General features: G+C 43.9%; 1 protein-coding gene across 1 annotated transcript in view; it reads left to right on the plus strand.

The window, feature by feature from the left end:
- Positions 1-15232, plus strand: part of Kif6 (kinesin family member 6) — a 319301-nt gene that overhangs the window by 54130 nt on the left and 249939 nt on the right. Inside the window, exons 4-5 of the mRNA XM_031347801.1 lie at positions 4708-4855; positions 8697-8806. Of these exons, the coding sequence (XP_031203661.1) occupies positions 4708-4855; positions 8697-8806 (258 nt within the window). The remainder of the gene's footprint in view (positions 1-4707; positions 4856-8696; positions 8807-15232) is intronic.

Below are 15232 nucleotides of genomic sequence, written 5' to 3' on the forward strand. Positions count from 1 at the left end.
ATACCACCCACAGCGTCCACTCGCACACTCATCGTTCATGTGCACATATACACCCACAGCCTCCACTCGCGCACTCATCATTCATGTGCACATATACCACCCACAGCATCCACTCACGCACTCATCCATGTGCACATATACCACCCACAGCGTCCACTCACGCACTTATCATTCATGTGCACCTATACACCCACAGCGTCCACTCACGCACTCATCATTCATGTGCACATATACCAGCCACAGCCTCCATTTGTACACTCATCCATGTGCACATATACCACCCACAGCATCCACTCGCACACTCATCGTTCATGTGCACATATACAATTTTAGTATTTTTGCTCCATTCTGTTCCTTTTCCTAATTTTTCTTTATCCTCTCCTCCATTAAATAATCACTGAGGTTGGAAAAGCGCCAACTAGAAATTGGGAGGCGGCACTGATGCACGGCTAGCCAGCTGCACACACCTATATGCAGGGCCTGATTCTGGATTCTGAGTATGGTTCCACTTCATATGGTTCTCTGTATGCCAGTATTCTGCCACCCTTGTTACTTTAACCTTCCAGTTAGCTGCTAGTGGAAAGCATGAGTTTTCACATTTGTCCTTATTGTTTTGACTATTACGTGTCCCTTAATTTCCATAGAAATTTTATGAAAGTTATGTCCATTTTGGCAAGGAGGCAGAGGGGAAGGGGACAGTTCAAACCTCCAATTATATATTTTTCTCCTCCTAAGTCATGAAGCCTATGCCTGAGGAGGATGTCTAATGATCCCGTCTATCATTCCCTGCCTTACTCCCTCAAGGGAAGGAATCTCTCGCTGAACCCTGAGCTAGGCTGCTAGCCAGCAAGCTCCCGGCACACCCTAGCCTCCTTCCACTTGCTGGGCTTGCAGGTGCACACATGGCCACACTGGCTTTTTATGTGAGTGCTGGGAATCAAGCTCAAGTCCCCATGGTTACAACTGCAGGTGCTCTTCCCAACAGAGCCCCTCACAGAGCTTCTCTGCTTCATGCATCAATTGAGGATGTGAGCCCCTCAGCTCTGGCCATGATGTCTGATGCCATGACTCCTGGCCTTGATGGGTTCTTATCCCTCTGAAACTGTTAGTCCCCCCCCCCCCAAAAAAAAACCTCTTTCTTCTGTGTAGTTATCTTGGTCATCTTTTTAAATCATAGAAACAGAAAAATGACTGATGCATGTAGCACCTGCACAATTAGAGAAGTCAGCTCTCTATTGTGTGATGTGCTCCTTAAATGGCTTAAACATTTCTCTCCTGGTTGCCACAGGAGCATCTCTGTCTATGTGTAGAGACACACGTTCAGGATCTGGGATTTTGCATCTCTACCTTCAGTGCCACTTACTTCTTGTACAGAGACTCGAGGCCAATCATAGGGAAGATAAAGACCCTTCTCACATCCTTTCCTATGTATGGCCTTCCAGTACCCGGAGGTGTCAAGGGCTTTTCAGAGTATCTTGCTGTCATCATCAACAGACTGTACAAGCATTTGACCACATTTAAGCTCAGCTCACTGGTATTAGCACATTGGATGGCTCCAATGTCAAATATTTGTCTGTAGCCAGGCTGCTCACCGTGAGAGCTTTGAGTCAGAAGACACGTGCTCTGCTGTCTCAGCAGAGCTTTGCTGGGAAGTGAGGAAAGATCAGGCTGGGGAGGCTTGTAAGGTGTTCCAGATCCACACTGCTTCTTCAGCAGTGGCTGAGAAGTGAGGGCTATGGCTCCCACACCTCCAGGCATGTTGTTTTTCAAGTCTTTTGGGAAATGGGGGGGAAAGGGCTAGGACTTCTGAAGTTTGAACACCATTGAAGCCTACTGTTTCTGCTGAGCTTTTTTTAAAGCACTACTTGAGCCGTTGGGTCATGTTGAGATAGCTTTCAGGCTAATGACAAAGTGGACCTTGGCACTTTTGCTCTGATGTCTTTGCTCTTATGGACAGATGGACAGATGGAGCTTAAAGGAAGGTAGTATCACCATCTCTCTCTTTATTTTCAACTTGTATCTTTTCTTGGGACAGTTGAGACTGGAATCACATGTCAAAATGCCTGGGACACAGTGAAGAGGTTGATTTAGGAAGAGGAGCGTCTAGATAAAGGAAATAGACAACATTTGCCACTGTTCCCTTGTTAAGTTTTCACTAGTGCAGTGAGATGTGCAAGCGTTTGTAGCTGGCAGGAGTAGGTGGACCACAGCAGACCATGGTAAGGAAATACCATGGACACAGGTGGCACCATGAGTCACCTTCCTGAAAGCAGAATGCTGACCCTCACAGTTTCAATGCTTTCCCCACTCCCTGTACTAAGTCTGTCCATTTTGTAAGCCATATTCACACTCTGCACAGGGCAAAGCACCTTGCAGAAACACACAGTGGTGAGGTCTCTAGCTGTGTAAGATGCTAAGGGATTAACTGACTTCTTCAGAGTAAACTCTAGGCAACACCTGTCTTATCTCGGGATCACTTTGAGGACAGGCTAGCCTATCACATAGTCAAAAGCAGAGTAAGCTCTGGAGTGAACTATCGGCAGAATCGTAGCAGCTAGGGTAGAGCAGGATTCCCTATCTTAGAGCACACCGACAGGTAACTGTCTGTGTGAGATGAGATTTTGGTATACAAAGACGAGATGACTGTTCAGTGAGGACCCAAGGCTCACCCTCAGCCATTGCTCTTCATAGGTTGTGTCTGTGTTAAAATGGAAATGCTAATTTGTGCTCAGATCCTTTGCTTTTTGCAACTGATAATGCCTCATAAATTTCAGCAATTCTTCCTGTCAAGAGTTGGTGCAACATTTGAAGTCTGCTACTTAAGATTGTAGACCCCATTTACTCAGCACATCTGTGGCAAGAAACAATCAACATCCAAATGATACTCCATTGAGGCATCTCTGTCTCCTTGGTGACTGATTCAGTGGAAAAGATTCAGTAACAAGCCAACTCCATGCATCATGGTCCTCACAGCCTCTTACATGCTGAGAATGTCAACAATAGACAGTTCAGTGTGAAGACACAGGTGACACCTTGACCCAACTCCATGCATCACGGTACTCACAGCCTCCTACACGCTGAGAATGTCAGCAGTAAACAGTTCAGTGTGAAGACACAGGTGGCAACATGACCCAATTCCATACATCATGGTCCTCACAGCTTCTTACAAGCTGAGAATGTCAACAGTAGACAGTTCCAGTGTGAAGACACAGGTGACACCATGAGTCACCTTCCTGAAAGCAGAATGCTGACCCTCACAGTTGCAATGCTTTCCCCACTCCTTGTACTAAGTCTGTCCATTTTGTAAGCCATATTCACACTCTGCACAGGGCAAAGCACCTTGCAGAAACACACAGTGGTGAGGTTTCTAGCTGTGTAAGATGCTAAGGGATTAACTGACTTCTTCAGAGTAAACTCTAGGCAACACCTGTCTTATCTCGGGATCACTTTGAGGACAGGCTAGCCTATCACATAGTCAAAAGCAGAGTAAGCTCTGGAGTGAACTATCGGCAGAATCGTAGCAGCTAGGGTAGAACAGGATTCCCTATGCAAATGATGAACAGCAATCTCAGAGGAGCCATCCACTTAAAACTCACTTGGAACGTGGGTCCCATTAGCTAACATCATGGCAGCTGGCTTGATGGAAACATCTTGGAGATCAAGGAGCAACTTGTAGCAAAAAGACAGCAAAACTTCAAGAGTTTACTGTTCTGTGTAGCGTAGATAAAAGGCCTACCCTCTTCAAAGCCCACAACATGGAGAACACACTATTAAAAGGCCTACTCTCTTCAAAGCCCACATCATGCAGAACACGCTGTTAAAAGCCCATGTTACAGGCGGTGGTTTGAAGGCTTCTTAAGACCACTGTCAAATCATAGGATTCTATGCTGGGCCAACATACATTGGCCAACATCTTCCACCAAAAAGAAAGTCATTCTAAGGGGGATGGGGGAGGGGGATTCTGAGGACTTTCTGTTGTTGGCATTGTGTACAGAAATAGATTTCAAGGAGCACAGTTATAAAGTCACTGTACTAGTAATGTATGGGTGGCTGCTAATACAAGTATTCATCAGGGCAGTTACACAGAGGGTAATTAAGACAGACACCTTGCCAAATCAGAAGTATTTCCCTGAGATCATACTCTAAGTGTAGTATATAATAAAACCTTAAGATGATGGACTCCATTTGAGTGGCATGTCCTTCCTTAGAGAAGTCACTGATAGCCTAAGATTCCTGGATTATGAACTAGTCTGCAGGTCAGGGAAATGACTCAGTGGGTCACAGCTTGCCACTAGAACCTGAGGACCCCAGTCTGTTCTCCAGCATCTGTGCAAACGTTGAGCCCAGCCAGGCTCAGAAGCATGAGCGAGGGAGGTGGGGACAGGAGGGTCCCTGGAGCTCATTGTCTGGCCAATCCAGTTCATTAGTGAGCTCCACATTCAGTGAGAGAGGCTGTCTCAAAAAATAATGGTAGACAGGGATTTAGGAAGGTGCACAGTGTTGACCTTTGGTCTCCATATGTACTCCTACACAGGTGCAGGCATGTGCATGCACACAAAATTCTAGCTGGATTGCTACATAAATATTCTATAAATATCTTATGAGTATATTTCAGTAGTGTTTATAAGGTTACTGTTTGATTTTGAGTACCTAGTACCAATGTGGGTGTCCACTAATCCATTAAAGCTCTGTCGTTTCTCCTTGCAGTACCTTGGCAGGTTACAATGGCACCATCTTCGCATATGGGCAGACGGGCAGTGGCAAGACGTTCACCATCACAGGTGGGGCAGAACGCTACAGTGACAGAGGCATCATCCCAAGGACCCTGTCATATATTTTTGAGCAGTTGCAAAAGGTAAAGACGGAGGCAGGGAGATATGGTAAGGCATCCTGCACTGTCTGCAGAGGAAGAAAACCTCTGGCTTTCACAGTTAAAGAGAGGCCAGGACTGGGGTAGACATTGCGAAGGTGCTTCTCTCGTCGGGTAGGATGTCAGCAAGGCTGAGGCTTCATTTGAGATGCCTACAGGGCTTAAAGAGCAAGTGACAACGTTTGTGGCAGAGTGGGGGTTGGTGTGATGGAAGCCCCTGTGTCTGGTATGTGGGTGCATATGTGTGGAGTGGTCCAGAAGTTGATGTTGGACAGCCTCTATTGTTCTGCACTGAGTTGTTTCTGAGACAGAGTCTCTCACTGAACCTGAGCTCATTGATTTGACTGGGTGCTTAGTGAGCTCTGGGGATGTCCTTCCCTTCCTCCTAAGCCAGCATGAGGGCTGTTCACCTTACATCAGGTCACATCGCTGCACCACCACATCCAGCTTTTCACATGGGTTCTGGGGATCTGAATTCTGATCTTCATGTTTACACAGCAAGCACTTTACACACCGAGCCATCTCTCTCTGGCCCACTTACGTGGATTTTTAATCCAACAGATATTGTAGCTAGCAAACACAGCATCTTTATTCCCATTTCATAGTTGGAGAAACTGAGTCTCTATTGATGTATTTTTCTTTGGGTCTGCAGCTCTGTAAGCAACTGCTTCCTTGCCTTGCCTCCACGTCCTCTGTAGCTCAGATTGGCTTTGTTTTGCTGGCTGTGTTTAAATCCATTTCCTGTGATGAGTCACTTCACTTCTGTGGGTTTCTGCTTGCCATTTTCTGAAAGTAAGGACTGAACCTCTCTGGAGGCTCCCCTGTCTCCTGTCCAGCTCCAGCAAGTCTTTGGATTCTGTATAAAAGTCTAACTGCGCTGTTGTGACAGTCACTCCGGAATTCCCTACTTAATGCTATTTGCATTTTGAGTCTCAAAGATGAGAAGAAATTGCTGAGATCTGCATAATTCTAATTGCCATCCATAAAGCAGCAATTATCCATTAGTTCAGCTCTTCTCTCAGTGGCCCAAGCTCGCCAAGCGTGTGTGCCAGAAACTGGAGGAGGGAGGCTGAGTGGAGGGTGTGCCTTATCCTGAGCCTTTCTCCTCACTTCCGCCTGTATTCCTCAAACTACCTGTCTTGCCACGCATACACATGTCACAAGCAGGGGGTACAATTTCCAATAGTTTTTGTTGCTGTGGAACAAAGTGGAAAGCTGTCTGTCATCTTAGATGGGTGGGGAGGGCTGTGTAGGCTGCAGGGTTCTGAGACCATGTATCACTGATGGCATGTGACTTCTTGTCTCAGTGCCATGGAGCTGCTGTGAGGGGACAAAGATATGGTATTTTAAGGTCTCAGTCAGGAGAGATGGCTCAGCAGCTAAGAGTGTGCCTTGCTCTTGCATAGGACTAGAGTTTTGTTCTAAGCACTGATACCAGGCTGCTCACAGCTGTCTGTAATTCCAGCTCCAGGGGCCTAATGCCCTCTTTCAGCCTCTGAAGACACTGCATTCTCCTGCACACACACACACACACACACACACACACACACACAGAGAGAGTAAAACACACAATTAAGAATAATAAAAACAAATCTTTGAAGTTCCTGGCACACAAAATATGTTTAGTTCATGATCATTATTACCACACCATTAATATTCACATATGCAAATGTTCAACAATTGTTACCATACTCCTTAATATTCATCTATGTACATGTGTCCAAATGATAACTGACCAGTTTCAGAAAACCTTTTGAAGCTCTTAGAACCAATGGACCCAATTTCCCTGATTAGCTTAACTAGAAAAAGTAAATTCTCTCCTAATGGAAAGTATGTTTAGCATCTTCTAAAATATTCTCTGTGGTTACCAAAGAACACCTCTGGAAACCCACCAAGCATCCAGGGCACTGGCTACCTGTCAGGACTGTGGGGAGATTCCTTTGACATTGATGTCACTCTAAGCCCTTGGTTACCTCTGAGTCATTCCAAGTAATTTCCTGGAGTTAGAGAAAGCCTACGAGACAAACCTACAGCCAGGGAAGCTGACACGGACCAATTTCTGCCATGGGCCACATCACATTCATTATGATCACAGTGCATTGTGCTTAAAACCAGCCTGGCAACTTAAAGTTGCCCGTGAAGTGTGTCCAGAAAATCAGACTGGACCCAGGGGTCCTGCTGCTTGTCTCAAACTGGTGAGCTCACTACACGCCTAAGGCCAGGTCTTTCTTCCACTGGACTTAAGGGTTCCGTTTGCTTGAGAGAGCCCTTCTTATCTCGGAGCATTGTGAGGCTCTGGCTGTTTGGGGCAGAAGAGATGGCTGTGTGCAGAAGACATGTGTAGTACATTACAGTCTGGCAACCCAGATGCTGAAGAGGACCAAGAAAGGTGGCTGGCCACACTGCTCAGTGAGATCTGAGTGTGGTGTAGATGGCGGTAAAACTGCAGGAGAAACGGAAACTGGAGGAGCCAGAGCACTGTCTTCATCCCAGGCAGTGGGCCTGCCACAGCACTGTCCTCACCCCTAGCAGTGGGCCGCCATTTTCCTGACTTATCCTACTTGCAAAGAAGAGAGTATCTCTATTACAGATGATGGCTCAAGTGCACTGTTCTTTTTTGTGTCCTTTCTCTTTACACTCTTGCATTGTTTTAGCTGCTTTGATCATGGCCGTGATAGAATAGCCAACAAAAATTGCCTGAGGTTGATTTTGCCTCAGAGTTTGAGGCAATAAGTACTCCGTATGGGGAGGACATGGTGTTGGGAGCATGATCTGAGTGTTGGTCACATCGCGTCTACAGTCAGGAAACAGAATTATGAATGCTAGTGCTCTCCCTTCCTCCTTTCCCTCTCCTTATTGACTTCAGGAATCCAGCCCATGGGAACGTGCTGTCCATATTGAGGGAGGGTTTCCCTTCTCCAGTTCTACAATTCAGGAAGCCACCTCACAGACACACCCAGAGGTGTGTCTCCTAGGTGACCTCACAGATTACCCATCACACTTAACTGTCCATTTGGAGGCTTCTAGACATGATATTTAAAAGCAGTTATCAACATCAGTAACAGTAGCAACCATAGTAACAGTAGCCACTGTGAGTAGGACTTGAAATGTAGACACTCCTCTCTCCTGGCGGTTTTGCAAGATCATAGTTACTTCATAAATTATTATTAGTGTGAGACCCTGTTAGGAGCAGGACTGCTCTTGCAGAGGATGGAGTTGGGTTTCCAGCACCCATATTGGGTAGTTCACAACTGCCAGCTCCAGCTCCAGGGATCTGGTGCCCTCTTCTGGCCACTATGGGTACCTGCACTCATGTGCACACACACAAAGTAAATTATTAAATAGTTTTAAAAGAATATAAATTTCTGAGTAGTGGGAAAGTAAAGGAAGTGAATTGTGATCAAGGATGGGCATTTCTTTGCTCCTGAAGTTTTTGCTCTCTTATGGACAGACTGTTCACAGAATGTAAGTTTGTTTTTTCTTAATAGCGTTTTGTGGGGGGTGCGATCTGGAAAGTTAAAAAATAATGTATTGTTCCGTTCCACAGCCAAGCTGGCTCGCTGTATTTTATGTATAATGTGGAACCAATAAAACTAACAGACTGAAGTTACTTGTAATCATGGATATTGGCTATTACAAGAAAAAAAAACCTTTATGCAGATGGTCACAGCAACTCTTAAGTGTCACGAACTGAAAATGTAAACCATATAATGTAGAATGGCACAGGAGGGATGCTATGAGCAAAGCCCAGAGACAAATGGTGCATCTCTCTCCAGCCAGACAGTTGTTTTAGTCATTAAACAATGCCTTTTCCTTTCCCAACCAGGACAGCAGCAATATCTACACGACACACATTTCTTACTTGGAAATCTACAATGAATGTGGCTATGACCTGCTGGATCCAAGACACGAAGCCTCCAAGCTGGAAGACCTGCCGTGAGTAGCGGGCTGACAGAGACCAGCAGGAAATGGTTTTCAGATGCTTGTTTTCATTGTTGCCTTTGAAATATGCGGCGTTTCTGGTCTCGATCATAATTAGCAAATACCAAATGGCAGCATCTTTCCGTAATGGGCAGGCAGGATGGGATCTGAGATTGCTCGAAACTCATTTCTGGGGGGGGTGGGGTGGGGGTGGGGGGGACTGTCAGGCTGAGAGTGCAGCGGGGTGGACTCAGTGGGCACCTGCAGATTGGGGGCAGCACTTCCCTCCTGCCGCAGGAAGCCACAGACTCCTTTATTCACCCCCTCTTATTATGCAGCAATAAGATAATCTGAGAGAAAAATAAAATTGAAAGTTTTCCCTCAAAAGCTTTTCTGCTGTTATTAGCACTGACATTCATAGCCCTTTGATCAAATCAACACAGTCAAATGTAGTCTTCAGATCTGTTGACAGTGGATGCTCCCCTGCCAGGGGTCACACAGACCGCTGTTTGCTTCAAACCCTGCCTGAGTTAGATGGAGTCATCTTTCATTCATGTGCTTCCAACCAGGGGTTTTTCTGTATTGGAAATTTCCTATAGCCAAGAAAAAATGTTTTAAAGATTCATTTTATATTTAAATGTGTTTGTGTGCATGTGTGTGTGCATGTGTGTGTGTGTGTGCGTGCGTGTATGTATACATGAGTACAGATACCAGTGGGAGCCAGAAGAGGTCATCCAGTCACCTGGGGCTGCAGATACACTGATTGTGAGCTGCCTGGCATGGCATGGGTGCTGGACACTAAACTTGGGCCCTCAAGAAGAGTGGTGTGTGCTCTTAATTACTCAGCCATCTTTCCATTGCCCGTATATATATTATAAAATACTCTAAAATAATTTATAAATACATAGGGATTTTCAGTGAAAAAGATTACATGCAAGTTTTATGTTCAATAGCCAAGTTTTTAAGTTAGTATAAAACAATTGAAATAATAAAATAATTTATAATCCATATATTCTTATATTAACATTGATTGATGTGTTTTGTGTATCACTTTTTTATTTTTACAAAATTTCTGAGATGGAGTCAAGAAAGAGAGCAATTATTTGGTTTAACAGTGTAGGAAGAGGATGGATCACCAACTCTATGGAAGAAAATAGCTTTGCAAACTCAGGAGAATAAAGTTTACTTTTAAAAAATTAAAGCTTTTTACTGGGGATATATATATATATATGTATATATATATGTACATATATATGTATATGTACATATATATACATATATATATATACACACACACACATATATATATGTGTGTATATGTATGTGTGTGTGTGTGTGTGTGTGTATATATATTTGGGCAATTTAGTTGTTGCCCTTATAAAAGAGTTATTGTCCTTATAAATGGGCATTAGTTTGGACAGTCTGTGATGTTGAGGACTCCAAGAGAAGTTGGTCGCTCACAGTCCAGAAGAGGGCTTGAGCTAAAACCTTGAATTGGGCTTTGAGCCTCTGTGACTGTGAGAGTATTTTATTGCTTATGGTCTGCCCAGGGTATTTACTGTCCCAGCAGACCAGATGCACGGTAACAAGGTATCCAGATGTCATCTGAAAGAAGTTCCTGATGTCCTTGCAACCACACTGATGAATGCTACACTTCTGGTTTGAGGTTCATTTTAGTTTGGATCAACTTACTGTTTTATGCTCTCCAGGTTGACTTACGTATCTCCACTTTAAATATTGTTTAAATGTGTTTTCAATATATTTATAAGGCAGTTTGGTATTGTATCCATTTAGCAAAATAATTGTAATAGGTTCACATGATGTAGGAGCTATAAGCTCCATAGCCCTGGGTTCTTGGCCAGGTTTGGAGTAGGCCTCAAATACAATGTGAAAGCCATTGGTTACACCCATAACATGAATGCCGCTATTACTCCCATGGGCTTATCTTCATCAGTCATTATTGTAGCTAACAGGGTTCACAGCTGCATAAGACTATTGATAACTTTCTCCCCCCAGCAGCCTGCATGACACCTCCCAGAACTATGAAAGCTAACCATCTATGAGAAAGCTTCCAGGTTAATTTCAGCTTCTTTTCTTGAAGTCCCGTGACCAGAGCATGTGACATGTGACGTCTTGAGTAATAGGGTCTTACTATCAACTTCTGCTGAGAAACAAAGAGTGATGGCAATAACCTGCACTGAAACAGGGACATTAAAGATTGTTTTCAGTTAGGCTCATCCATACCCAATAGTCTGCAGACGCTGAGCACTCCCAGGAGTGAAAGGATTGTATCTGATGAATAGGGAGGAGAGAAAAAACAGATACTTAAAAAGAAAGAAAGATGAAAGGAAAGAGGTGGAGGAAGACTACAAAATAAGGTGATCCAGATGGATTATAATTTGACCTTCAGATCTGACTGGATTAGAACTGAAAGGTGAATCACCAAAGGTTGCTTTTGTCATTGTTGCCCTGGGGCATAAAATTCAGAGAGGTTTGACTTACCCAGCATTTCAGAACAATTAATTGGCAGCTTAGCAGTGGGCCTCCCCACATATATGTAGCAGATGTGCAGTTTGGCTTTCATGTGGGTGCCGAACAACTGGAACGGGGACTGTCCCAAAAGCTGTTGCCTGTACGTGGGATATGTTCCTCTATCTGGGCTGCCTTGTGTGGCCTCAGTGGGAAAGGAAGCACTTGATGTGCCAGAGTAGAGGGTACCCAGAGGGGCCACCAACATCTCGGAGGAGGAGGGGAGAGGAGAAGGACTTGGGGGGGTGCAGTGGAATGTAAAGTGAATAAACAGAAATAAAATAAAATAAAATCCAGGTATTCACACTTTCATGCTAGAGCAGCAAGAGAAGTTTGAAAGAATTTTTATACACTGGGGCTGTGAGAATTAAGTCCATTAAAAGGATTTCCGTCAAAAACTAGAGAAGGTGACAATGAAGATTTCGTAGATGTGACTTTGGGTCTTCAATAACACACTGTCTGTATATATTTATAATAAAGTCTTCTGAGGTTGTGTGTTATGTGGCAAGGAGTATGTCTCTCTTGGCTTAGTAGCCCCCCTAGTGCTGATGTCTTAATATTTTTTAATTATCTCTGTGGCTGGGGAAGTGGTTCCATTGTTAAAGTGCTTGTCATAGAAGCAGGGTAGTTGTGCTGTCCTGCCTGTAATCGGAGCCTAAGCGGGCAGAGACAGGACCTCCAGAGGAAGCTGCCTAGGGAGACTCGTCATATTGGCAAGCTCCGAGTTTGATTAAGAGAACTTCTTCAGTGAATAAGGGTCTCTTCAGTGGAAGAACAGCCAAGGATGATTCCCAGCTTCAACTTTGCACACAACCACATGCACGTGTGCACATGTGCATGCATATGCACACATGGCAAACATGCCTGTACATACATGCACTTATGAAAATGGAAAAAGAAAATTATTAAATTGAAAAAGGGGGTTGAAGGGTGAAGAGGAGGAACAGAGCCCACATCGCATCCATGGGAGCCACTGTGCAGCGTGATGTTCAGTCGGGTTGAGAACAGGCATCACTCTCTAAGTATTGGGATGCGTGTACTCAGTACTTCAGTAGAAACCAGAATCTTCAGAATCTAGCCACAGCTAGAATAATACACAAATTCTTTCATTTTCTGTTTCTTTATACAGGGTAGGCATTGGATCAAGTGTTATTTATCAGACTTCTAATGTCTAACCTTTAGAGTTCAAGGACTAGTGATGTTCACTGTGAAACTTTCTTGGTGATTTTTCTCCATTTCACACAAAAACGGTGATCTGGATGTTTTCTAATGTTCCCTACCTGGAAAAGAATAAGGACAGTGATTCCATTCTCAGTGCCCTCTGCATCCCTGATCATGTATTCTCCATGTGCCCTGTGCATCCGTGATCATGCATTCTCTATATGTCCTCTGCATCCATGAACATGTATTCTCCATGCGCCCTCTGCATTTGCTATCAGTCATTCTTATTGTATCCCCTGCATCCATGATCATGTATTCTCCATGTGCCCTCTGCATTTGTGATCATGCATTCTTCCTGTGTCCTCTGCATCCATGATCATGCATGGAATTTAATAACGACTCTCAGTGCTGGTCAGGGTGTTGCTACAGATGTCATGGGCTTGAGAGACTATCCTTCAGTGGCTTGCCTTTCATTACAGTGTGAAACTGCTGATACAGGTTAGAGGTAAATTGGGTGCACATACAGACAGAGACATATAAATATATATGCACATACATACATATATATGAATCAATAATAAAATAAAATAAACACATATATACATACATACATTACACCCATTACAAAGTTAATGAAATCAGTCATAGGCCTAAATACACAGTTCAAAAGTAAAAATCTAGAGAATAACATGGAAGGAAAAAGTTGAACTTCATTAAAATTCATGTATGTTGTTCTATGAAAGACTCTTTTAGAAGACTGAATAAACAAGGCATGCACACAGAGAAAATGACTACAAACACCTATCTGGTAAAGAATTTATAGCCGAGCTGGAGAGATGGCTCATTACAGCAGAAGAGCACTGGCTGCTCTTCCAGAGGAACTGACCTGAATTTCCAGCTCCCACTTGTCTGCTCACCACTATCTGTCACTCCAGGGGATTTTGCCACCTTCTGGCCTCCACAAGCCCTGCTGGGTACATACATATTGCAGGCAAAACACACATACACAAGACACAAAATAACACAGCTGTAAAGATGGATTTATACGCAGAATAATACAATACCTCTTAAAAGACAGGAAGAATAAAGCAATGGATGATTTAATTGGACAAAAGATCTCACCAGCCATGTCTCTAAAGACTAAATACACAGATGAAAAGTTAGCAGATTTAAATGAGCTCAGCAACATCTGTAATTAAAACAGCACTGAGGGTCACTGTGTACCCACGGGAGTGGCTCAAATCCCAGAGTCTAACAATACCAAAGGGTGGCAAGGTTGTGGAGCAATGGAAATTCTCACTGCTGGTGGTAATGCAGAATGATATGGTCCCAGCTGGGAGACACACCAGAAGCATCATATAAAACCAAGCATTCCTTATGCAACATAGCAGTCGTGCGCCTAGAGGTTTACCCAGATGAGCTGAAAACTTAGATTCACACAAAACCTGCTCACGAGTGTAAAGAGCAGCCGCTTTCATACTTGCCCCAAGCTGGGTGTAACCATAATGCTCCTCAAGAGGATGAGGAGGAAACTACAGTATATGCATGCAGTGTAGCCATTGTTTGTTGACACAAAGGAAGTTCCAGGTCACAGAAGAAGCGTAAAGGCATACTCCCAGCGCAAGCGTTGCTAAGAAAACCTGCATGTTCACCTAGCTGACATCCTGGGAAAGGCACAGTTGTAGGCAATAATATGATGGTGTTTATTAGTGCTTGAGAAGGAAGGGTGGGGTGGTCCGCAGAGGAATTAGTCAGTGGAACAAGTCTATATGATTATGTGGTGGGATCACAGTGGATATCAGTAGACTCCAGCATCTACCATCGAAATCTTGGCTAAAAGATACTGCACAGATCTATGATAGATACTTGTCCTAACAACAACAACATCATCATCTACAAATTCCTGAAGGGAGTAGCAGCCTTTGGACAATGCTATTATGCAGTGTACAATCTACATGATTGAATGGAACCTTTGCAAGTTGACATTAAAAAAAAAAAAAAAAGATACAGATGTCAAATCCCAAAGAATTCACAGCACAGCGGGTGACCCCCTAATATGCATAGCTCAGGGAAAATTCAGTCAGCTGCAGAAGAAAGAAACAGAGCCAGCCACTGGGATGAGTCTCTGAGAAACCTCCTCTACGCTGCCTGATTCCTTTTCTGTACATTGTTTGGGTACCAGAATGATAGAAACAGAGAACCGAACAGTAAAGCAGGAGTTGTCAGGGAGACGGTACGGGCAGTTGTACAGGATCTGCCTCAGTTGATGAAGACTGTTCTACTGTGGATACAATGAGATTCTCAGGCAGTATAAAACTGCTAATACTCATAATCACACATGCGCACAGTATGATGGAAGCTCTCAACTCCACTGTCCTGCCTGTGACGTGTGACTAGTTCTACAAGGCTTTCTCATTGTGATGGGACTGGAGAGGGTAGTTCAGTGATTGAGACATGTACTGACTGCTCTTGCAGAAAGGGCGGCTCACAACCATCTGTAACTCCACTTCTAGTGAATCCAGTTCTCTTCTGGCCTCTGCAGGTACCTGCACGCCCCTCCCCACCATACACACACACAGTGAAATCATTTAAAAAAAAAAAGTTGCTCTCATAAGAAAACAAATGTGCTCGAGATTTGTGTGATTTTTTTTCTGCATTACTTCCTGTGGCTGATATGAATCTACATTTATCTTAAAGTGTTTGATTTTTTTCTTTTTTTATTGGATATTTTCTTTATTTACATTTTAGATG

This window comes from Mastomys coucha, unplaced genomic scaffold (assembly GCF_008632895.1).
Source record: "Mastomys coucha isolate ucsf_1 unplaced genomic scaffold, UCSF_Mcou_1 pScaffold3, whole genome shotgun sequence".
NCBI lineage: Eukaryota > Metazoa > Chordata > Mammalia > Rodentia > Muridae > Mastomys > Mastomys coucha.